The sequence below is a fragment of the Lingula anatina genome, chromosome 7 (genome assembly GCF_051362555.1).
Source record: "Lingula anatina isolate TDL-2025a chromosome 7, LinAna3.0, whole genome shotgun sequence".
Classification (NCBI taxonomy): Eukaryota; Metazoa; Brachiopoda; class Lingulata; order Lingulida; family Lingulidae; genus Lingula; species Lingula anatina.
In genome coordinates, this window is record NC_141773.1 from 3,288,536 (window position 1) to 3,314,816 (window position 26,281).

At 33.4% G+C, this 26,281-nt stretch overlaps 1 protein-coding gene across 1 annotated transcript; it reads right to left on the reverse strand.

Annotated features, from left to right (window-relative positions):
- Window positions 1-287: 287 nt before the first annotated feature.
- Window positions 288-23,401, reverse strand: LOC147760620 (uncharacterized). The gene is made up of 55 exons (XM_087016639.1): window positions 23,335-23,401; window positions 23,043-23,125; window positions 22,775-22,796; window positions 22,069-22,119; window positions 21,786-21,824; window positions 21,486-21,551; window positions 21,160-21,198; window positions 20,921-20,962; window positions 20,671-20,721; window positions 20,476-20,514; window positions 20,316-20,357; window positions 20,082-20,153; window positions 19,767-19,817; window positions 19,617-19,649; window positions 19,397-19,447; window positions 19,215-19,253; window positions 18,843-18,884; window positions 18,602-18,652; window positions 18,269-18,322; window positions 17,847-17,870; window positions 17,325-17,366; window positions 17,134-17,175; window positions 16,967-17,008; window positions 16,780-16,821; window positions 16,403-16,561; window positions 12,406-12,474; window positions 12,087-12,170; window positions 11,741-11,815; window positions 11,314-11,388; window positions 10,946-11,020; window positions 10,693-10,761; window positions 10,302-10,376; window positions 10,050-10,124; window positions 9,711-9,785; window positions 9,403-9,474; window positions 9,155-9,223; window positions 8,850-8,927; window positions 8,559-8,630; window positions 8,251-8,325; window positions 7,972-8,046; window positions 7,695-7,769; window positions 7,409-7,483; window positions 7,185-7,259; window positions 6,876-6,944; window positions 6,574-6,648; window positions 6,274-6,348; window positions 5,965-6,039; window positions 5,486-5,539; window positions 5,139-5,237; window positions 4,730-4,834; window positions 4,466-4,561; window positions 3,914-3,997; window positions 3,560-3,655; window positions 3,114-3,142; window positions 288-2,870 (listed from the first exon to the last, which is right to left on the reverse strand). Exons 4-55 carry the CDS (start codon window positions 22,108-22,110, stop codon window positions 2,813-2,815), a joined length of 3,357 nt encoding a protein of 1,118 aa, XP_086872765.1. The 5' UTR covers window positions 22,111-22,119; window positions 22,775-22,796; window positions 23,043-23,125; window positions 23,335-23,401; the 3' UTR covers window positions 288-2,812.
- Window positions 23,402-26,281: the final 2,880 nt, after the last annotated feature.

The following is a 26,281-nucleotide window of genomic DNA, read 5'->3' on the forward strand; positions in this document are numbered from 1 at the left end:
TGAAAAAAAAAAAGATGTCAAGGCTTCTACTAAAATGTTTAGACTGATGTATTACTCGTTTTCTGTCAAGTTTTGAAATGGGGGTGAGGGATGCAGATTCTTAAGTATCCACAGAAATTGAAAAAGGATATTAAATCCCTGAAACAGTGAATTGGATCTTTACACTTTATAGAACTATTCCTATGTAAAGGCCAACTGAAAAGGACACCTACATAAAAAAAACTCTGAAGAAGTTTGTTACTTGGTATTCCATCCAATGAAACGACCCAATCAGACAAACGCACAGATAAAGTACTTCAAGGTACACATTTGTTATTTATTCTTTATGAGTAGTGGCAGCTTTATACAGAATTCCAGGTATTTACAAGGTAAGTTAAAGAGAACTGCATTGAATATAATACTGTTTTAAAGAATATAGCACCAAATATAATCCTGTATTTCATAGAACATAGCACCAAATATAATCCTGTATTTTATAGAACATAGCACCAATAATATAATCCTGTATTTTATAAATATAGCACCAATAACATAATCCTGTATTTCATAGAATATAGCACCAATAATATAATCCTGTATTTTATAGAACATAGCACCAATAATATAATCCTGTATTTTATAAAATATAGCACCAATAATATAATCCTGTATTTCATAGAACAAAGCACCAAATATAATCCTGTATTTCATAGAATATAGCACCAAATATAATCCTGTATTTCATAGAATATAGCACCAATAATTAATCCTGTATTTCATAGAACATAACACCAATATAATCCTGTATTTCATAGAATATAGCATCAATTATAATCCTGTATTTCATAGAACATAGCACCAATAATATAATCCTGTATTTCATAGAATATAGCACCAATTATAATCCTGTATTTCATAGAATATAGCACCAATTATTTAATCCTGTATTTTATAGAATATAGCACCAATAATATAATTCTGTATTTAATAGAATATTGCACCAATAATATAATCCTGTATTTCATAGAATATAGCACCAAATATAATCCTGTATTTCATTGAATATATAGCACCATTTATAACTGTATTTCATAGAATATAGCACCAATAATATAATCCTGTATTTCATAGAATATTGCACCAATTTTAATCCTGTATTTCATAGAATATAGCACCAATAATATAGTCCTGTATTTCATAGAATATAGCACCAAATATAATCCTGTATTTCATAGAACCAATAATATAAACCTGTATTTCATAGAATATAGCACCAATTATTTAATCCTGTATTTTCATAGAATATAGCACCAATAATGTCATTCTGTATTTCATAGAATATAGCACCAAATATAATCCTGTATTTCATAGAACATAGCACCAGTAATATAATCCTGTATTTCATAGAATATAGCACCAATTTTAATCCTGTATTTCATAGAATATAGCACCAATTATTTAATCCTGTATTTTCATAGAATATAGCACCAACACCATTCTGTATTTCATAGAATATTGCACCAATATATTATTTCATCCTGTATTTCATAGAATATAGCACCATTTATAATCCTGTATTTCATAGAATATAGCACCAATAATATAATCCTGTATTTTATAGAACATAGCACCAATAATATAATCCTGTATTTCATAGAATAAAGCACCAATAATGTAATCCTGTATTTCATAGAATATAGCACCATTTATAATCCTGTATTTCATAGAATATAGCACCAATAATATAATCCTGTATTTTATAGAATATAGCACCAATAATATAATCCTGTATTTCATAGAATATAGCACCATTTATAATCCTGTATTTTATAGCACCAATAATATAATCCTGTATTTCATAGAATATAGCACCATTTATAATCCTGTATTTTATAGAATATAGCACCAATTTTAATCCTGTATTTCATAGAATATAGCACCAATATAGTCCTGTATTTCATAGAATATAGCACCAAATATAATCCTGTATTTCATAGAATATACTATTATAGCACCAATTATATTATCCTGTATTTCATAAAATATAGCACCAAATGTAATCCTGTATTTAATAGAATATAGCACCAAATATAATCCTGTATTTCATAGAATATAGCACCAAATTTAATCCTGTATTTCACAGAGTATTGCACAGGTGTTTGAGGTAGTTTAAGTTTGAGGTAATTGTTGTTTGAGGTAGTTAAAGTTTGAGGTAGTTTTTGTTTGAGGTAGTTGCACAAGAAACCCAAGACAGAAAGAAACAGCTTTGATGGCACGTGTCCCTCCTCTATACAATTGCACACAGACTCCAGAGATTAGCCAATACTTGAGACCCATATCCAAAGCAAGGGCATCGAGTCACCTCATGAAAACCTCGCAGAAACCACTTCAACTTCAAACATCGAATGAATCTAATCCTTTGGTCCAAATCTTCACCTTGTACCACGGAAGCATCCAGTAACCGCAACAACAAGGCTAGCAGAGAGGGTATTAGCTTCATGTGACATAATGACGATTATACCAACTAGTAGTTAACCCTTCTCTCTGAAGCCCCAGCGCCGGCCGCAGCCGAACAGTCTGGTTCCATCGCTCAACGTTGTCAGATTGTATATCCTTAAGACTTCCATGGTCAGATAGACGACACTGCCGCCATCAAGAATAGAGCCCAGGCCGCTTGAGGAAGTTAAAGAACACAACATGGCGATACGCGGATCCAATTCTTTCCTCCGCACTTCGACCCACCGACATCGTCCGTATCCACGGTCTCCTTGAGGGTTCAATCAGCAACCCAACACCGATAACTCCAGACAGAGTCTACTTGACTGGACTTCATCTACTGGAATCTACTATCTTCAATCATATAGCCCATCCACGTGCCAAAGGGGCTGGACCTGTAATTTCAATAACTTGTTTTAAAATTTGAATTAAAAATACATTTTTTCATTATATGTCACATGAAAAAAGGACATACATTTGTAAGAAACATTCTGACGTACTATAAGTTAAATGGAAATAATTTCACTTCTGCTTAATCTCTTACTTCTGTTCTTTAATAGTTTTTCGTGATTTGTCTGAGCGTTTTCAATCACAAATCCAAGTGTGAAACATATATATATAAGAGGTGTTTTTCTTACCCTTCGGCTGCTGGTTTCATTCTTCTTATCTGTAAAATATAAATTCACAAGTTGATTTCATCTAAGAGTTAAATCTATGAATTGTGCTGATGAAAATATATGTTATAGAAAGTAACAATCCCTTAGTGTCTCTTCCTAAGGAAGAAAGGGAAATATTGGCTCAATAGCTGACAGTGGTAATTGATAAAAAGATTTGTAAATTTATTGAATCTTTGTAACAAAAAGAACAGCAGTAAGAAACATCATTTAGTCTTTTACTTGACAATGTGTTCTATAGAAAATAAACAACACCAAAAAATAACAAAAGATGGCTTGAATTACAAAGTACCAAGAACCAAAAATTAATATATCAATCTGACAAAATTCTTTTTTAATTGTTTCAAAACTTGGATTCCTCTGAAGAGCTATAAAATAAAGCTAGGATTTTCTCTGTCTCAGGCTATTACCTGTCTTTTGATCTCGTCTGACTTCTCTTCCATCTTGTATTCAAGTCTATCAAAGTCTCTTGCACTTCTATCCCTGTTTCTTTGAATGATGTTCAGCTGAAAATTATCAACATATGATAAAATTAATGTCAGGCTTTTTTAAATAATTGAACAATTCTTTTTTTTTTTTCTTTGTAAAGTCATCGCTGCTTTAAAAAAATCAACAATCCTATAAAAAAAAAAAATAAATAAATAAAACATTTATTTATATTAAATGTCTAGCTAAAATTATTCAGAAATGGCCAATTTGAAAATTCATAATTCCCAAGATTTGTTGGACGGACATGTTACAAATACCATGATTACAATTATTACCTGTTTCATAACATCATCCATTTTGTCCTGTATTTTTTCAAATTCTATTGCACTTTTGTCCTTGCGTTTCTTGGAGATTTTCAGCTAAAAAAAAAATAGTGTCATATTACAAATCAAGGCAGCTCAATATAGTACTGATTATCAATTCATCATTATAATTTATCATTGTGAACAATTAATCACCACAAAAAAACTTTACTGATTTTAACTCACTCCTTTCAAGTGTATATTGAAAATCCTACTTTATTCCCTCCATAATCTATTCAGCTAGACTGTCAACTAACAAAACAAACTTGAAGCAAAAACATCAACTCCATTGCGGAGTCATTATGAATAAAACCTCATAAAATCTTATAATTAAATCATTAACCTTTTACTGTTTCAAAGCAATTTCATTTGTATTTTTCTTTCAAAAATCTAGACTAAAAATGTTGACCTTTCAAATATTTTGTCAGTAGTTTTTTCTCTTCTTTTTCTCTTAAAATAAAACTTTCGTATCTAAGAAGCAAATGTGAAAAGAAAACAAAGAGAAGGGTTTATCAATACACCTACCTGTTTTTTAATCTCCTCCATCTTCTCATCATATTCCTCCAATTTTTCCCTGAGTTGTTCTAAATCTTTTGCAGTTTTGTCCTTATTCTTTTTCATCTAAAAAAACAAAAGAAAATTATCTGAAAATCTAAATTACTTTGTAAGTATCTTAGAGAATGGGTCATAAAAATGAACATGAATATTTTTATTTTCAATCAGCTTACTGTTAAAGTTGTGAAAAATTAGTATCATCCATGGTTATCAGAACTGAATACTCGTACTCACCTGTTTTCTGATGTAATCCACTTTTTCATTGGTCTCATCAATTTTCTCCGAAAGATCTTCAATTTCTATTGCACTTTTGTCATAGCACCTTTTGGATTTTTTCACCTGAAAATTTACATCGAATCATTTAATGACCACAGGATCATCTGACAGAAAAATCATTATTCACAGCATTTTCATTCATGTTTTTTTGAGTCAACTTGGCACAGAAATTGTGCAATAAAACATTTCCATTCATAAACCGTCACAAGAAAATACAAAGCAACCATTCAAAAATCTTATCTTCTAAGATATTGTACTTTGTTATCCCTATTTGTATTCATATATTTGACATATTGGCAAATGTACAGAATAAAACCAATTTTTTTATCGCCCAAATAATAATATTCTAATAAAATTTCATGCTTACTATCACAGGTCTCTGCAGATCGTCTATTTTTTCATCCATATCATCCACCTTGTCCCTGAGTTTTTGTAATTCTACTGTATTTCTGTCCCTGAGTTTTACCTGAGAATTTAATTTACAGAACTAAAAATTCAGTAGACAAATGATCTCATGATATCTCTCACTGACAACAATTTTATCAAAAAAAATTCTCCTTACCAAAATATTAATTTGTTGGCATGCCTAAAACAAAAATAGAAGGCTAGCCAGGCTAAAAACATTTCTTTGATAATAACCAAGTGATATCTAAATTTGAAAAAAAAAAAAATAGTGATAAATATTGGGTTGCAATTTGAGATTGAATAACATACCTGAGATTTCAACCCGTAATCTTCCACGTCTGAGTCTTCCTTAATGCCAGAGTTCTGTAAACAAGAACATACCATGTCCTGATTCTGTTCTAATTTTACAAAATTAACAGAAAAGCTACAACAACTTAAAACAACTGTATGAAATATTTACATTTTAATCATAATTGCTTTTGATATGTCTATAATTATTGTTTTTGCTGATTGTCTCTTCTTGTAGGGGGTGTTCACAATTAACTTTAATGAACTAAATCTTACTAAGCAGAGCAATCTGGAACCTTTATACTTTCCTTTGAGGGCGACTGAATCCACACTTTAATCACCCCTATAGCTGCTCATAAAAATATATCATTAAGTTAAACTGATTGCATTCAGCGAATCCCAACAGAAATGATCTATCAATTACAATAGTTTCAATGTGAATGCAGCCTAAGATGAACATTGGTTTTTGATGACTTGAGAATGTTCAGAGTTCCTGTTACCTGTGTCTTGATGTCATCCATTCTTCCCTTGAGCTGATCCATCTCTCTGTCTCTGGCCTTTTTAAGAGTCTTCATCTGAATCCACAAACATATCACATTACAAAAAGACATCTGCAGTTTTACATCTGGGCCTATTTCTCATAAATAAGTTCACAATGAAAAAGTCTCAAAATCTCACACATATATATATTTCTTACTGTTCTATCATATAATTTTTACTGTCTTCCTGGTCAATCAATCAATCAATAAATTAATCAATTTCCCTATTACCCACTTTTACACCAGTCAGTAGTAAAATAATCCTCTCACCTGACTCTTGATCAGCTCCATTTCTCTGTCGACCACTTCGTTCAGTTCTTCTTTTGCTTCTTTCAAGTTAGTGATCTAAAAACATTTTAAAACAGATTTTGTAGGAACTACATCACCATTTAAAATTATCTAGTCAGCATGTGATAGCTGAAGTTCAATAAGTTATAAAATACATGAGGATAGTATCTTTACGGGTTATGTTTTAATTAGCAAGAAGCTACTGTGGGAATTGAAATTCAATTGATTCAATTGATTCCTAATTACTTAATAATCAATTCATAATGCTACTAGTACATGTACCTGTTTTTTGTTCTCCTCCACTTTGATCTTCAGCTGTTCAAACTCTTCATCGTTGTTCCTTCCAACATTCATCATCTAAAGACAAATTGGATACAACAAATTAAAATAGGGTAATGAGTGACACATACTATAATTTCATTTTATTTGCTATCCCATCATCCTGATTTTTCTACAAATACAAACCCGTTTTACAAAAATGTGAAAAATTCTGAAGTCTAAATGAAACAAAATTAAATAAAAAAGTATGAAAATGACATGAAGCAAATAAGAATAAAATGAAAAGAAAAAAAAATGTCACTTACCTGATTTTTCAGCTGATCCTTTCCCAGTTTGGGATATTCTGATTTCTTCTCTTCTTGCAAGTCAGTGACCTGTGAATGAAAATATATTGTTATCAAAAACTTCAGTTTTTCAGAATTTATAAACCTGACATGCAATGGCTTAAATGATTCTTCTAAAAATGAAGATTTTCAAACCACATATGTTCCTAACTGATTAAAGCTATGACCTACACTTAACTTCAGTATCATGCAGTAGTGTCTGGGAAAATTGTGGCCTTTTAGAATTAATTAATTTATAAAAATGTTAAAAAAATCAAAAGTAATCACTACCTGAACATTTATCTCATCCAACTTGACCTTCAGTTGTTCAAATTCAGTGTACTTGATCTTCTGCACACTCTTGAGCTGTAAATACAAATTCAACTTCTTCTTAATAAAATAATCATAAACACCCAACACAAAAAGCACACTGAAAAGTGAAAAAGTAGTCTAAAACATTAAATTTCATCTCTTTTATTCTACAACCAAATGGATATCAAAAAGATGTACTTTACCTGACTTTTGATTTGATGTATTTCTTGCTCCACCATTTCGTTGGATTCCTCTCTTACCTCTTTCAAATCATTGATCTGTAAATAAGCATAAATTTTAAAAAGAAATGACTTTTTAATTACCAATCAAGCGATCAAAGATCCTGGTTAAAATAAAAATACTTGACACCAATTCCTTTTAAATGTGTCCGTCATTTGCCTTTAAATTGTTTTCATAACTCAAATCAAAACCTTGCTAAACATCTTTAAAATTATGGAGTTTTTGCCCAAACCTCCCAGAAATATTTACCTCTCTTTTTATGTCCTCAATTTTATTCTTGAGCTGATCTAAATCACCATCCTTGTTCTTGTGAGTGTTTTTCATCTAAAATTATAATAAAACACAATAAAATGATAGCTATCATGTGCAACCTTATTCCACACTTAAACTATGCCATAAATTGTTTCACTGTGCAAAGGCCTTTTTTTTTTTGTCTTTTTTTTATTGTTTTTAACAAAACAATTACATTTTCTATTCCCCTTTTCTTCTTACAATTCCCCATATACAGCCATCAAAACACCATTACCTGACTTTTAATCAGCTCAATTTCCTTCTCCAAGATGTGCTCAGATTCTTCCTTTGCCTCTTTGATCTCATTCATCTGGAAATTAAAACATATTGTCTTATTTACATAACATTATTTTTTTCTATTTTTTTTTTTTTAGTTCTGAAAAAAATATGCAACGCCCCCAGAAAATTTGAGTGAACTACAAAAGAGAACTGGGCTCATTCATTATTATCAGTTTGAAATCAAATAGCTCCTGCCTAGAAGTAATTAACATAATTTCTGTGACTAAGAAATTACCTGAGCTTTAATTTCATCCACTTTAGCCTTCAGTTGATCCAAGGCTTTGTTGCTATGTTTCTGGAGGCTTTTCATCTGAAAATTCATTGTTACATCTGAATAATAGCAACTAAGAGTTGTGAAATAACTTCAAAATCCTAACAAATCTAATCTGTACAATGATGACATTTTTTTTTTCTGACTACCAAATTCTCTTATAACTAACAATAAAAAATGACCTGAGAGAGAGAGGGAAAGGGGGGAGAGAGAGAGAGAGAGAGAGAGAGAGAGTAAGAAGGGAGAGAAATCAATGCAAGAAGTGAACTTACCTGACTTTTCATCTGACCTTTCTGTTTGGTGTCAGCAGATTCCAGCCAGGCTTCTTTAACGTCAGTGTCCATCTGTAAATATCAACAATATCTCGGTATAAGAACCATTTTTTAAATCAAAACATGACTTTAGAATAGTATCATATTTAGCACATTCAGCAAAAAACAAAACTTTTACGCCAATTTGCTCTTTATGTGTAGAATTTTACATCTGCCTCATCATTTTGCTAATATGATGCACTGAAAATATTATTCTTGCACAATTAAACAAATGATATGTAAACTAGGTACCTGTCTTTTGAGTTCTTCCACTTGTGCCTTCAGCTGTTCTATCTCTTTGTTGTTGTTGGTCTTTTTAGCACCCTTTTTCTGAAATTAATGAAAGCATTTCATTACAAAATCATAGCTTGAGTGTATCATATCACAATAACCTAAAAATATAACAAAAGTGCCTCTTATTTAATCATTTTGTCTTTTTAACTCTACCATTTTGTTAACTTATGTCAGCCCAAATGAATTCTTACTATGTCCCATCCAATGGAACATGAAAACACATATCCCACCCAATAACATTATTAGTCCATACATTCTCTTACCTGATTTTTCATCTGGTACAATTCTCTTTCTACCTCCAATTCATCTCTTTCATCCTTCAAGTCTGTGACCTAAAACATAAGAGCAAAATTTTGGAAATTTGTCTGATTGATATTCACATGCTACAATCATTTGGAAATTAGGCATTTAAATAAGTTTTGGTTAACACAAATGTGTTCGATTTTTTCTTTTGAAGTGAAAATTTTTTTTGGCCTCGATATTTAAGAAAGTGGCATGCTAATGCAGTTACCTCTGCTTTGATTTCATCCACAGTGGTCATCAGTTGTGCCAGATCAGTCTTAGTCTGCTGAACAGTTTTCATCTAAAAAATTCCAAGAATTTATTATCTTACATATCACGTAATCCCCCAAAATGTTCTTATTAATATCAACAGCATTTTTATCTGACAGATATCTACAAATGCACACTTTCATGAGTCAAGGGCATTTCTTTTACGCCACCCTCCTTACTCTTATATAAACAGTAAAAGTAAGCAACCAAATCCTTATCTGTTTTTATGCACATTTATATAAAATAGTAAACGGTGATTGCCTCTACCTGACTTTTGAATTGGTACAGTTCTCTTTCAAGCATGAGGTCTATTTCAAATTTGGCTTCTTTCAAGTCAGCAATCTTCAAAAAAAAAAACAATTAATAATAATAATAATAATAATAATAATAATAATAATCTTAACCACTGTAGTAAAGTTCAACATGTCAGAAAATCAAAACAATTAAAAACTGGCAAAAAAAGAACATCTATACTTATTTATTCATTCATTTCTTTAAATCTGAAAAACTGATTTCTTGACTTGTGTCAAAATTTTAAGACTGAAAAGGGTTTCTTTTTCGGGGACTCTGTACCATAGAAAGCAAAAAACACTGAAGGGATTTTACCTGGCTTTTGATTTCATCCACTTCTTTCTCTACCTTTTGGGAGGAGCCTTTCTTTGAATCTTTGACTTCTTTGATCTGGAATTCAAAATTGATACTAGTATAGCCATTTTTAAAATGTAAAATAAAATAAACCAAAGTAGTAGCGATACAAATTAAAGAAATACAATTGGTAAAAGCACTTAATCTCAAGAACAAAGCCATTCCTTGTTTATTTTATGATATGTAAACTTCTAGTTACTTCAGTCTAGTTACCTGTTTTTTGAAGTCATCCAATTGATCCTTCAGCTGTTCTAGTTCTTTGTCCTTGCCCTTTTCAAAGCCCTTCATCTAAAGATTAATTAAGTCATAAAATATTGCAAAATAAGAAGCCATAGCTATCTTACTTGAACATAAAGAAACAATTGAAAATTATATTGAGTTCTCTCCCATTTTTTCATTTCAATTTAATGCAATTAGAGAATAAAACATCCAATCTCAGGAGTTGCCCTTGTTTCTTTTTCGAATGTGAAGAATTGAAAAAGTTACAGAGGAAAAAAAATTATGACCAAAAGCAAATGAGCAAACAACAACAATAACAACAACAAATGGAATGGTTCTTAACTGTCAGAGATTTTTCATTGATATGAAGGAGAAATGGCCTTACCTGACTTTTTGTCAGGGAATCTTTGGGTTTATCAGAAGAATCATCTTTGGCTTCTTTTAACTCATTGACCTGTTAACAAAATTCATGTCTCATTTATTAAAAAATATCTTAAATTTTGGATGCAAAAAAAAAAAACACTATTTCCTAATCAACATTAATGTCATGTTATTGCAAAGATTTACTTAGTTTTCAAAAACTTACTGGTATTTTTATTTGTTACAATACTAAGAAATCTATTTCTGAGTCAAATTACCTGTTTGCCAATGTCATCCACTTTTTCATTAAGATCTTGTATTTCTCTGCTCTTATTTTTGTCCAATGTTATCACCTGAAACATAAAGAAGACAAAGAAATATAACACGAGTCATGAAAGTGATAACTGACATGTACAATCATCTGATAATTTCACATTTTTGCAATCTTACATGTATGTATTTTCTGACAGTGAAAGTCATTAAGAAAGTCATTTTTGTCTAATGAAGTATCTTGAATCAGCAACATTTATTGCTTATCTTTCAAATGTAAAAAAATATACAATCAAAAGAGCCCCCCCCCCCCCCCCTCCCATCCTCTTTTAAAGAAATCCTGCCACACCCCATGTGGACCAGCTAGCTTCTTTACCTGACTGCGGATGTGAAGCAAGTCCTTCTGTACCATGTCATCAAACAGCCTCTTTTCATCTCTCAGGCTGGTGAGCTGGAGGGACAAAAACATTATCTCATCTAATTTTCATCAATATACTGCCTATGCTTATCTAACACAGCTAAAAATCTCATCAATTATCTCAGAAATAGTGAAAACTAATACAGTTCTCCCCCACTCCAAAACTGTTTTGACTATGTGCACCAGTGTGGTAATGATGAATAGTTTACAAGGTTTATAATGTTCTCTGCAAAGACAGAGACTGGAAATGCAGATCCAAATTACAAAGTTCTAAAACTTTTGTGTAAATGTACTTAGTATGTGTAATCTCTATCATAATATATTATTATATATAAGCTATTATATAAATGTCTTAAGGAACAGAACCCTAAGCTATAGCCATTACCTCTGCCTTGAACTTTTCCATTGCTGCATTTGAGATGTTATCTGATTCCCTCTTTTCATCTTTCAAGTCTTTGACCTGGGTTTAATAAAGATAAAAACTATCAGCATGATAAACTCATGACTACACATTTCAGAATTTTTTGTTTCTGAACAAATTAGGAAAACTAAAGTTGAAAAATAAGTCTATCTCGTACACACTCTTTTACACAGGTCTCCAGTAACACAAGTTCTACACAGCTGATGGATATTTTCCATTCTTTCTTTCTGTTAAATATTAGATCTCATGCAAATTCCCTGCAAAAACCTTAGACCTATCTGTCTACATAATGCATTACCTTCTGACTTACCGTTGTTTTCAGCTGTCCAATTTCTTTGCCCTGTACCTGAATTTGATCTTTTGCTTTTGCCAATTCTTTCGCCATTTGTTGTATCTGAAAAAGTAACCAGGGCCATGCTGTAAATTGCTACATACACTTGGCAGTGCAAATATATTTTTATTTTAATGAATTACATTAAACTGCTGACTGAAGTATGAAAATACTAAAAAGTATGACAAAATATATGAACCACTGTGAAACGAATATTTGAAGTTTGATCTGATAAGTTTTTTTTAATCAACCAGTCCATTTTATGTTCCAAAGAAGTTGTGGAGCAAATGAGGCCTACCAGAGCCTTGATCTCATCCAAGTCATCTCCTATCATTATGCCTGCATCTGTAGTTGTTGCTTTAAAGATCTGTAATATACCAGTAATTGCAGGTTGATATTTTGAATGGATTAATTCAATATGAGTTGAAATCAAGAAAATAAAATGAAAAAAAAAAAATTTATCATACAGACAATCTTTTCTGTCATTTTCAGCTTTTTTCCTATAATGATGTGGCCAGTACAGGTATATACCCTTCATGTCCAAATCCAGGTATTTCAAAATCACCACAAAAATTAATCCACCAAAATGAACTAGAGGATCAGAGAGGCGATACCGCCTCCGAATATTGTACCACCAGCTGGAGCAAGCGCATTCGTATAGACCCCCACATACACAAAATAAGGGGTGCAGCCACCAGTCTTGTGCTTGACAAGCTGTAAAAATGCAATCAACAAGAATTTTCAAAATATGCAAAAAATATATATAACTAAAAATGGTGCAATCAAAGTACAGTTCATTGTAAGGTAGGTCAAAGGTCAATTTCAAGGTCACAGTAAATTGCCAGTATATGACTTCCTATCCAACTTCAATAGTAACTATGGACCTATCTCTGCCAGTTTTGGAGATAAAAGGGAAGCAAAATTTGCAAAGTTCAGTTCATGGTGAAAAGTAGGTCAAAGGTCAATTTCAAGGTCACAGTAAGATTGCCAGTATATGACTTCCTATTCAACTTCAATAGTAACTATGGACCTATCTCTGCCAGTTTTGGAGATAAAAGGGAAGCAAAATTTGCAAAGTTCAGTTCATGGTGAAAAGTAGGTCAAAGGTCAATTTCAAGGTCACATTTAGATTGCCAGTATATGACTTCCTATTCAACTTCAATAGTAACTATGGACCTATCTCTGCCAGTTTTGGAGATAAAAGGGAAGCAAAATTTGCAAAGTTCAGTTCATGGTGAAAAGAAGGTCAAAGGTCAATTTCAAGGTCACATTTAGATTGCCAGTATATGACTTCCTATTCAACTTCAATAGTAACTATGGACCTATCTCTGCCAGTTTTGGAGATAAAAGGGAAGCAAAATTTGCAAAGTTCAGTTCATGGTGAAAAGAAGGTCAAAGGTCAATTTCAAGGTCACAGTAAAATTGCCAGTATATGACTTCCTATGCAAGTTCAATAGTAACTATGGACCTATCTCTGCCAGTTTTGGAGATAAAAGGGAAGCAAAATTTGCAAAGTTCAGTTCATGGTGAAAAGTAGGTCAAAGGTCAATTTCAAGGTCACAGTAAGATTGCCAGTATATGACTTCCTATTCAACTTCAATAGTAACTATGGACCTATCTCTGCCAGTTTTGGAGATAAAAGGGAAGCAAAATTTGCAAAGTTCAGTTCATGGTGAAAAGTAGGTCAAAGGTCAATTTCAAGGTCACATTTAGATTGCCAGTATATGACTTCCTATTCAACTTCAATAGTAACTATGGACCTATCTCTGCCAGTTTTGGAGATAAAAGGGAAGCAAAATTTGCAAAGTTCAGTTCATGGTGAAAAGAAGGTCAAAGGTCAATTTCAAGGTCACAGTAAAATTGCCAGTATATGACTTCCTATGCAAGTTCAATAGTAACTATGGACCTATCTCTGCCAGTTTTGGAGATAAAAGGGAAGCAAAATTTGCAAAGTTCAGTTCATGGTGAAAAGTAGGTCAAAGGTCAATGTCAAGGTCACAGTAAGATTGCCAGTATATGACTTCCTATTCAACTTCAATAGTAACTATGGACCTATCTCTGCCAGTTTTGGAGATATAAGGGACTAAATGTTATAATTTTGGAGTTACCATAATGTGCCATAAATTTCCTACAGAAAAAATTAATTAAAATAAAGAAAAGGTCATTTTGGTCAAAGTTCTTGAAATGGGAGGTTCTCTGAAGTTGCAGAAGTTTAAATTTGATAAAATAATGTCATTTTTGACCACAAGTTGTCTGCTTTGCCAAGCATTATGTTTTATTTTTCCGGAGTTCAAAATTTATTATCCATTACCGTACTGCACATTTTTACGGAAGCCGACTGGTGCCATATGTTGAAAAAAAAAATTATCTCGAAATTTCGAGATAGCATTTTTTTTGTTCAAATTTCAAAATACTATCTCGAAATTTCGAGATAAATTTTTTTGCTCAAATATCAAAATGCTATCTCGAAATTTCGAGATAATTTTTTTTTTGTTCAAATTTCAAAATGCTATCTCGAAATTTCGAGATAAAAATTTTTTTTGTTCAAATTTCAAAATAGTATCTCGAAATTTCGAGATAATTTTTTTTTCTACATATGGCACCAGTCGGCTTCCGTACATTTTCCTTTCACCACCAATATGTACTTTCTGATACAGCGTAACTCGAAAACCGTATGGAATACAAAAAAACCGAGACCACCTCCAGTGTTGGGCTTTACATGCTCTACAAAATGCAAAAAAGAATGGGTCTCTAGCATTAACGGTTCCCGAATTAGAGACAGTTTTCAGTTTCGGTATCTTATGGCCGCTACTCCTGTGAAAATGCACCGATTGACCCCAAATTCACGGAGATGAAAGATGACCTGAAGGGTAACACTTTCCAATAATATTATTGGTTAAGTCTGTGTGGCGTCTGAATAACAGGGCAAAAAAATTTTTTTTCGTAAAAAATTTCATTTTTTTGAAAATTTTGACCCATTTGACCTTGAAGTAAAGGTCAAAGGTCAAATCCGAGGGTATATTTGAAATCTACACATATGACTTTTGGAAAGCCGTCTATAGAAATTTTTCCCGTAACTCCTTCTGTAGGGTAGATAATTAGCATTTAATTTTGCCATTTTTAGACAAGGGTGCATTGCAATGAGTGCCACACCCAGACCCCAATACCGACAAAGCCCAAATTTTACGTGGAACGAGTTGAGATTATAGGTGACCTAAATCCATGAGATGGGTACGGGGGCCCTTACCGTCTAGGAGGAGAAGCGGTAACGGTAACATGGCGGCGGAGCCGGCGGAACGGACCGGACGGGACCGAAACCATGAGTACCGCCAGCGCTAACGCTGGTGGTAAATTTTTTTGTTCAAATTTCAAAATAGTATCTCGAAATTTCGAGATAATTTTTTTTTCTACATATGGCACCAGTGGGCTTCCGTACATTTTCCTTTCACCACCAATATGTACTTTTTGATACAGCGTAACTCGAAAACCGTATGGAATACAAAAAAACCGAGACCACCTCCAGTGTTGGGCTTTACATGCTCTACAAAATGCAAAAAAGAATGGGTCTCTAGCATTAACGGTTCCCGAATTAGAGACAGTTTTCAGTTTCGGTATCTTATGGCCGCTACTCCTGTGAAAATGCACCGATTGACCCCAAATTCATGGAGATGAAAGATGACCTGAAGGGTAACACTTTCCAATAATATTATTGGTTAAGTCTGTGTGGTGTCTGAATAACAGGGCAAAAAATTTTTTTTTCGTAAAAAATTTCATTTTTTTGAAAATTTTGGCCCATTTGACCTTGAAGTAAAGGTCAAAGGTCAAATCCGAGGGTATATTTGAAATCTACACATATGACTTTTGGAAAGCCGTCTGTAGAAAATTTTCCCGTAACTCCTTCCGTAGGGTAGATAATTAGCATTTAATTTTGCCATTTTTGGACAAGGGTGCATTGCAATGAGTGCCACACCCAGACCCCAATACCGACAAAGCCCAAATTTTACGTGGAACGAGTTGAGATTATAGGTGACCTAAATCCATGAGATGGGTATGGGGGGCCTTACCGTCTAGGAGGAGAAGCGGTAACGGTAGCCGTCCGGCGGAGCCGGCGGAGCCGGCGGAACGATCCGGACGAGACCGAAACCATGTGTACCGCCAGCGCTAACGCTGGTGGTACAATTAGCTTATAAAACAAATTTCTAGAAAATACTTGATTGACCCAGCAGACCATCTTAATCTGCTCCTGCGGTTCTTTCATCACAACTGGAAAAAAAATTCTGAAATATGTCTCCTACCTGAGATGCAATCTGCTCCACATACTCTGCCTCCTCATCATGGTCAATCTCTGCCTCGTCTACCTCATGGTCGATCTTCATCTCAACTTCCTCATCGTCGGTTGTCATCTCATCTGCCTCATAGGTAGTCTCAACCATGATTTCCTCAGGAATACTGGGCTGTTATTTTGAGTACACAATGGCATTTAAATTATATTCACAACTAGTAAATATTTCAACATATAATTAAACAATCAAACAGTATGTTATTTCTTCTTTCTTGACATTCTAGTTCACTTGACCAGTATTTCACCAGTACCGTATTTTCAGAATAACTTCTACAAGATGTTGCATATGTCATATAATTATATTATAATATTGAAAACATCAATACTCACTTTAATGGCTGGCAAAGGTGCAGATTTTTGAATTCCAGCAGGCTAAAATAAAAAAAAATGAGGATAAATAAACAGTGGGAAAAATGAATGCAAAAGTTTTTCCATTGTTTTCCATTCATTTCATACTTATCTATACTAAATTAAATGCAGAGAAAAGTAATTTTTAAATAAATTATAAAATACTCACTGGAATGGCTGGCAAGGGTGCAGACTTTTGGATTCCAGCAGGCTAAAAAAGAATATTGTTTGCAAATAAACAGTAGGAAAGAAAAAAACAACAACCTCAGTTTGAAGTATTTCCATTATTTTGCACTTATTTCACACTTCATTTATTTGTGATAGATGACTACTCACTGGAATGGCTGGCAAGGGAGCAGACTTTTGGAAACCAGCAGGCTAAAAAAGAATAATGATAAAAAAATTAACAGTAAGAAAGAAAAAACAAACATAAATTTGAAGTATTTCCATTATTTTGCATCATTCTGTACTTCATTTGTATAAAATCAAATACAGAGAGCATTAATTTGTGTTAGATGAATACTCACTTGAATGGCTGGTAAGGGTGCAGACTTTTGGAGACCAGCAGGCTAAAAAAATAATTAAAACAAATGTATAATGTATCAAAGTAACAGCCATGAAGTCAAACACAAAAATAACTCCATGTATCCTACAGGAATATTCAGTTTGATATCAAGTACGCTGGCTGAAAGAAAACAGCAGCCTGAAGTAAGCATAATAAAAAAATGAATTAAAAAAAAATTAATAAGGAAAAAAATCCATAGGTATATCAAAAAATCAAATTAGCACAATACCTGACTAAAAATGTAGTGTTATCAATTTGCATTCACTTTCTAAAACTCAGACAATATATAACAAATATATTTTGCAGAACTGATGTAGTGAAAAAGAATAACTACACCTTTTCTAATGGCCTCTAATAATTGGACATAAGGAAGTCTCCTACTAAAACCTCTCAAATAAACACAACATTATACTTTCAATGCAATATTATCATTTTACATTCATTTCTTAAAACTCAGACACATGGGATAACAAAAGTCACGTACCTCCTGTCGGACGATGTCCTCATCCTGAAATAGCAGGCATGCACATTGTTAATGTACAACAAACATAAACAAACAAATAAATAACAAATGAAATATTTTGGCAACTGCAAATAACTATAAGAAACTTAAAAGAATAAACTGTTGAAAAATTATTGCATTATTTTTGTCATCATAAGCATATCAATCAGTTCATAAACATGCATTCTTAATATCTTCAACCTAAAAAGATGACTAAATTGTAGAAAAAATAAATTTTCAAGCCAACATACCAAACTATGACACTTTGATTGATGGCAAAACAACAGACTTTTGAAAGTCGAAATGATAAATAATGATGAAAAATAAAACATATGCTCATTATTGAATCTCCATATAAAAGATTAAATGCACATGTTATTTCCAATACTTGCATAAAAGCTTACCTTGGCAGAGGGCATTGTGAGAGAAGGCTGTGTAAGCTGTAGGATTTCTGCAGCCTGAAGTGTAAAAATTACCAAATAAATCTTAGAACACATATAATTACAAGACGTTACAAACAAAAAGCTTGTTCCTGGTACTGATATATACATACAGTCATATAAAAATCAATAATATATTAATCCTCACATATGAATATAGCTCATTTAATTAACAACACTTTTTAACAGAAACTTGCAACTTTGTCTGTAATCTGCTTTCAATTTGCCTGATTAACAGACACTGATGATGATGATGATGACAATGATGATAAGGAATACCAAAATCAAGCCCCTTACCTCTCTTCTGACTTTATCCTCTTCAGCCTTTGGCTTCTTTGAGAGGAGACTCTGTAATTAATAGAATGTCATTTAAGAACATGTTTCATAACTTTAATCTACAGTATGTAAAGATAATGTCTGTATGTTTCTTTATAAAAAGCATCCTTGAAAAGATAATTACATTATAGCGGAATGATCTGGATCCCTTAAAATAAATAACCATCTTAACTAATAATAATAATAATAATAATAAACTCACTTTATAGGATGGCATAGGAGGAGGCATATCGAGATCAAGAACCTGAAATAATAAGGAAACACGATTACTTAAAAAAACACCATATTATATTCTAAACATAAATCTTACACCCCATTCTCATAGATTAGATCGACCTACATTGGATCGACCTAACTCCCTGGGGGTTCACGCTAAATAGCTGTCAGCGAAAGTTAATTACCCCTTAAAGCTTGTAGTAGGCGGGGACGGACACTTAAGGGAGATTATCTGACAGTAATCTAGTGAGACTCCCCGCGGTGATAGATCGATCTAAAAGTTGTGAGAACAGAGCCTTAGTGTTAAATATTAATCTCATTTAATATTTTCCTTTTTTTTTTTTTGTACAAGGCTCACCTTGTCTCTTTGCTGAGTAAGCTGTAGGATTTCAGCAGCCTGGAGCAAAGAAAAAAAAAACAAATTAAGAGATTAATTCTCTAATAGTAACACAAACACATGAGTAAGATCTAAAGATTAGCAGGCATCATTATATTGATGACAATGAAAATGATAAGAAATCTCTGTAACAAGTGCCTTACCTCTTTTCTAACTCTCTCCTCTTCAGCTTTTGGATCCTTTGCACTGAGAGACTGTAATTAAGGAAATGTCATTTAAGAATATGCTTCACGGTATTAATCTACAATATGTGAATATTTAACAAATAAGAAACATTTTTGAAAAGATTATTCTATTGATGATAAATGATCTGAACGGAGCAATGATAATAAATACCCATATTACATGAATATGTATACTCACTGACATTGGGGGAGGCAGATTTAGCTCAAGGATCTGAAATAATAAAGAAACACCATTTCTTAACAAAACACTTTTTTAAATTCCAGAAGCAAAATTTAAATAAAAGATTAACTGCATCTATTATTTTCCTGTTTCAGTATAATAGCTTACCTTGTCTTTGGGCGGCTCTTTAGGCTTGGTAAGCTGAAGGATTTCTGCAGCCTGAAGTAAAAGTAATGAAAAAATTTTAAAAAATGAAAGTGAAAAAGAAATTATCGTCACATTACTGGATCTGCTAATATACAAGTAAGCTTACCAAACTCACAAGAAGCATCAGACAGAACAGAAACACGTGCAGAATAAAAAGTAGAAAGGAAAAAAAACCAGACCTGAGCCAAGGACAATGAAACATGTCAAAAAATTGGCAATGATTATATTGATGACGATGATGATGAAGATAAGGAATCTAAGAAACAAGTCCCTCACCTCCTTTCTGATTCTTTCCTCCTCCCCTCTTATTTCCTTGTACTGTTCTTTTGGATCTCTTGAGCTACAAGACTGGAATTGAGAGAATAGCACACAATGACTTGCTTCCCAATAATGTTTACAGACACTGGGAGCATTTTTTCAATATCACTCACATCTATGTTTAAAAGTTTGAAATTGTAGTAAAATTAACAAGTAAATGTGGACTGCATTAGGCTTTGAAAATGTACTCACTCTGAAGGAGGGCATCATAACTGGCTTTTTGAGTTCAGGGACCTGAAAAGGTGTATAAGATACAATTAGAAAAACAGAAACCATACCAAACCAGTGTTTGAATTCAAGTGTGACAGGGCTGTTACAAAAATAGCTTTTTCAGTTGTGTATAAAAGCTCACCTCTTCTTTAGGCTGAGTAAGCTGTAGTATCTCTGCAGCCTGAAATATAATTGAGAACTTAATTACAAATGTTGTTTAACATAAAGTACACAAACAAACACGTGTGGATATGACCTTTTAAATAATAACAAACTTAAAAAAAATTACCACACTGTAATAATACTTATGTAGGTCTCCTTGATCATAGAAACTCACCTCTTTTCTGACTCTCTCCAAATCTGCCGCTTGTCCTCTGGCACCACTTGGCTATAAATAAAACAACATTCAAATAAATATAATAAAAAATTTAATTTTCAACATTTCTCAATGAATTTACATTTAAGACTGCACAAAAAAAATCTCAACTTTTAAACATATGTTAATGTCAATTATATTTTTGGGGGTCCTACTGCAAACCTGATAGTACTAGTTTTTTTTTTTTTTTTCAAATAAAATCAATCCCCACCTTGATGACTCCTATAGGTGCTGGCTGTTGAGGAGCAGGAGTCTGAAATAACAGATAATAAATAACTGTAATATTTGAAAGTATCAAATATGAGAAATCATGCAGTAGTGTCAGTAACATGTCATACTAAAGAAACTGGAGATGTAATCACCATGGTGTCTGAACTAAAGTATTGTCATCATTGATAAACATAAAAAGTTGATTACAGACAATAATCTTTGAAAATAACTGACCCTTACCTTCATGGCTCGGAGAGCATGTTGTTTGATGTCTCCACCCTGAAAATGTCAATAACCAGGCATTAACAGAGGCCAGAATGATCAATGTCCATGCGCTCTCTTCACATTCATAATCCGATTACAATTTTTCCCTTACCTTTTAACATGGTAGGCACTGCAACTACATTACCAGCAAGATACACAAAAGAAACTGAATTTGTGAGACACAAAAATGAAAAGGGGGAAAAAGTTCTCGAAGAACTAACATCTGAAGTTGAACAGAAGTTGTAAGGGGCTGTCATATGTGCTGTATGTTACTGTTGAAACTGGCATGTATAATACAATACCTCCTGCATGCACTTTCTGAAAGCAGCCCTTTCTTCTGCCATTCTCTGGTCTGCGGCAAGGAAATCCTATTGAAGAAAGAGAGAAAAGATTATCCATTATCATCCATCTTGCACGTTTTCATAGGCAAATATATGACATTCCAACCCAAATCCTGAGAATGAAGCTAACTGATGGATCTTAAGATATGGAGCTGCTTGTTAAAGAGAAACAAAGTGAATGTACAACAATATCACAAGAAATCAAAACAGAATTTTAAGTCACAAAATTTAGTAAAATAGATGAGAAAATTGAATGCTTACCCTAGCAGATTGCATTGGGCTAGGGCTGGGATCAGTCTCCTAGGGAAATATTAAGAATATCAATATACATGTTGCTGTTCAGGTTTTATTATAAAAAATTATCAAAGAAACATAAATAATGATATATGTAATTCAACTCCCCCCCCCCCCCCCCCCCAGCAAGATTTTAAGTAAAAGAGAGAAAAAAGCACAGTATTTCAAAGTTCAAAAGACAGTATGAAAAATCAATTTATGTCAGAGACGTTGAGTATGTTACAAATCTGTAAGTAATCACAGTACTTACTCCAGTTGGTGTACCCTGGTAATAGGACTGATCAGACTCCATATCAGCCTCCTAATATTATAACATAATATATTAAGTCTTTATCTAACATCCATGCATTTTATCATATAAAATCTATTAAAGCCGTGGGAAACTACAAAGGCTTATAAGCAGTAAATTTGACATTGGCTATGAGTTACTGGAACAGCCTTCCTGATGTGCTTGGATGTGACACATACATAACAACAAGCACAATTATCAAGTAAATAACAACCCTTAATGCCCATACCATCTAACACATTTGCCATTTCGTATCTCAATCAATCACATTATCATATATATTCAGTATCATTAGACACTCTTTACTTTAAAATAGCATGATAATGAACCCCAACAAGCAAAGTTACCTAAGCATTTCACTTTAAAACTGCTTGTGCATTTAAACATTTAAAAGAAAAATCAAATCAAAAATGACCAAACAAACAAAGACATAAAAAGTGCAGACAGCCAAGCTAAAACTCCAAGCTTAAACTAGATTGCATGCACAGATATTATTGATAGAAAAAAAAGATATAGAAAAGAATATAAGATTGACAAACAGAATTACCAAAGGGGAAACTGAAAGTAAAACAAAGAGCTCAAAATCAGAAGATGAATTTCAAACAAGCTGAAAGTACAGAAAAGTACAGAAAAGATAAAAGAAAACTGTTACTGCATACAGTCTTACCTTCAGTTAGAATACAAAGGAGCTGGAACATCAAATTGATGGGGGATTTTTAATAGCAGATTGTCGCAAAATTCAAGTCTTTCAGAAACAGAAATCTTCCTATTTGGTTGGATATAAATAAGTGCTTATTGAACTGTACGACCTGACTAGGTAATTTTCTATTATAAGCTGCCTGCTGAAATAAAAGACAATCCAAAAACCTATCTAAATATTTTGAGAGAATCTGTTTTGGCTAGTTATTTTTTCAAAATATAAATAACTCCCTTACCTGAAGCTCAGCTTTCTTCTTTTTCTTCCCCTTTTTCTTTTTCATCAACTTTTCTTGAGCTGCCTTTTCTTTTGCTGCCTTCTCTATTGTTAATAAAAAATTAACAGTATAATTTTAATCAAATGTAACAACACAGTTCAAAGAGTTCAAAACAGGAATCTGTCACTGTAGATCCATGAATAGCAACACTCACAGGGAAGCATATCCAAGAAACATATCCAAAAATAGAAGTTACGTGATGATCTGAAATGTGGAATCGGCAGACACTTTTCTAGAGATAGGAAAGTTTTACCTTCTTCCAATGCTTTTTTCCTGCGCTCATTCTCCTGAATCCATTTTCTTTGTGCAGGGATCTCGCTCCTGAAATAGCTGTCTTTGGGATGATCCCAGGAGCACTCGCCAGTCAGGCGGTTAAAGTAATAGATGTCACCACTGAGGTCCTGGCTGAAATAGTGAACCACACAATAAACTAAATATGAAAGTATGAGTATACAAAAAACTGTAAATGAGGGGGGGGGTTATGGATGCCACTTAGGTCCTGGCTGAAATGATGAATGACATACAGAACTAAATTAAATATAAAAGAGAGTATAAAAGAAATTGGAACTGAAGGAGGAGAGGGGAAAGGAGGTTTACATTAATTCCACTTAGGTATTGGTTGAAACTCCATGACACATAACTAAAAGGTCATATCTTACCAAGGTGTCCATTCCACAGGTAAATCCGCTCTGACCCCATCTTTAGCAATGGTGGTCAACCCGGGCTCTTCCTCCAGGTCAATGCCAAGGCAGGCAGCTGCATACTCTTCAAGTTCTGGGGAAAGAAAATATCAACATTTAAAAATAACACAATTAGCTAGAGCATGATATATTATTAGCAGTATTTATTATGATTTTAAAGGCAGTTTAAGGGGAACTTTAAAGTGAAAGAAATAAAAAAAATGCAATATCTAAATATTTACTTAACTACTAAGCAACAGCAAAATTGTTTCTGAAAAGTTGCTACATGTACATGCATAATTAAACAAGCCTGTTTAGCTTATGTATAAGTATAGTGACCTTATGTAACAATAAAACAGGAGTAGCCTATGCACCACACAAAATACACATGAATAGACTTGGCATATCAACTTGAAACATCCAAATACAAAGCACATCATAACTAGAACAATCCAAGCCTACCTTCCTGTGGTGGTTCCCACATTGGTGGGTGCCAGTCTTCATAGAGCACCAACTGGTCACAGACCAACATCTTTCCAATAGGCTTTCCCCTATTCCTGTCATCCACGCAAGCTGGAAACACACAGGCATGCATAATACTATATAAGAAGACTAAATATATACAGACTTGACATTTAATATGGAATATTTTTTCCAAATCATTTTTCATCAGTTTTTTTCCTATTTTGCTGACTGATAAATAACAATAAGGATTAAAATCGTGTTTTGATAACTTTTAATTATCTCTTTGATGTCATCGTGACATCAGTTCATTAATGGAATTCGCCACAGAAGCAAACAAAAACACATTGCCTATTCTATGTCATACGACAACAATTAAAAGAGATATTTTGGATCTCCATATTCTCCAAATTATTTTCTGTAAAAGAGTTGCACTCTCCACAAAGGACCCTCATGTCAGTGTCTAGTCGTAGTAACGGTCGCTGTTACGCCTGACCTCTTCTGGCTGCTACCAGCGCTCTCAAGTGGCAAGGCATTCCTTGGGAAAGGTTTTTAGAGTTCCATCTGGAATAACATTCCAGGCATCGGTCAAAATCTGTCCAATTTGGTCCAGTTTTGTTGTAGGACATGTAGGTCTTTGATTCAGCAAGTAATGACCTACCCACATATTGTCTATGTGGTTCAAATATGGCGATTTTGATGACCAAGGTAGCTGCTCATTCACTTGGTTTTATAAGTAATCTGCTAATAAAAGTGCTCTGTGTGAACCGGCTATCTCATTTTGCAACCTAAAATTCTTCCTAAGGTGCCCCCTATCAAATGATAGTCAAGTGGTTCCCAGATTATTCCTTGATTTGCTCTGGTTCAGATTTTCGTCAATGAGTAGCATTGGTCTTTTGGCACCAATGTGGTATCAACTCCAAATATTGACGCTGTTAATGACCTTAGTCACTTTAGATGCGGCACACGCTTAGTCGTTGGCCTCTTTTGGATGTCTGTAAACTCTGTTTTGACTAGTTGAGCGGTACAGGTGAAATCTGACCTCAATAAATAAAGCCACGAAGTTTCAGTGTTCAACCCAGAAACGGTCAAGGTCCCCAATTCATTAGAGAAACATACAACCATGTTTTGTTGTTTACAGTGGGTTCCTCGGAGGTCGTCTGGTAATCTAACCTGCTAAAACCAGGTTGGTGTTCGCTAAGGGCCTTGAAAATTGCGTTTTGGTGGCAATTTACCCCTCATTCTGAACGGACTGGGTGGTTTTTGTTTAGTTGCAACAGCATATCCCGAAAGACAGTGGGTCCTGTACCCTGGTGGTAAGATTTCAATACATCGGGTGTGGCCTCTGTGTAGGTACATCAGTCTGGGCATTACTCTATAAAACTGTGCGGACCGTTTCGTTTGGCGCGATTATCTGACTGGCAATGTCTGTCTTTTTCAAGCCATTCTGCCACAGATTAAAAAGTTTGTAAAGCAATGCATAGCTCATTTTACACACTGCAAAACCGACCACTTGCATGCAAAATTTCAGATTTTTCTATGCAGTAGTTGCCGACAAATGGATACTTTTTTGACAGAACCATGCTTTGCCAAAGCCAAGCTTTCACCTGCCCAAATGAGCACTACCCAATTAAATCACTGCATATTACATAATTCAGCAGCGCAACAAACCTGGTATTCAGTTAATTGGAAGCGATACACCTGACTACACACTTCTCCATTCACATATTTTATATGAGATTTGAGTTTTTTGAAAAAAGAACGCATTTTTACCTAGGTATACCTTCGAAACTTAAATATTCCATATTAAATGTCAAGTCTGTAGTATGATTTACATTATAACCTCTATTGTATGTTAATACAATTTCACCATCATATCAATTAAATAATTTATGACTAAATTATACAGATTATATGGTATAATTGGTAATATACATACCAACATATATTTATATATTAAGTACTGCAATCAAACCAAAGGATATATAAAGAGAGAGAGAGAGTGTTTTTGAGAAAGTCCACATACCTGCCAGTCCCATTGGACGCTCAGTGTTGATG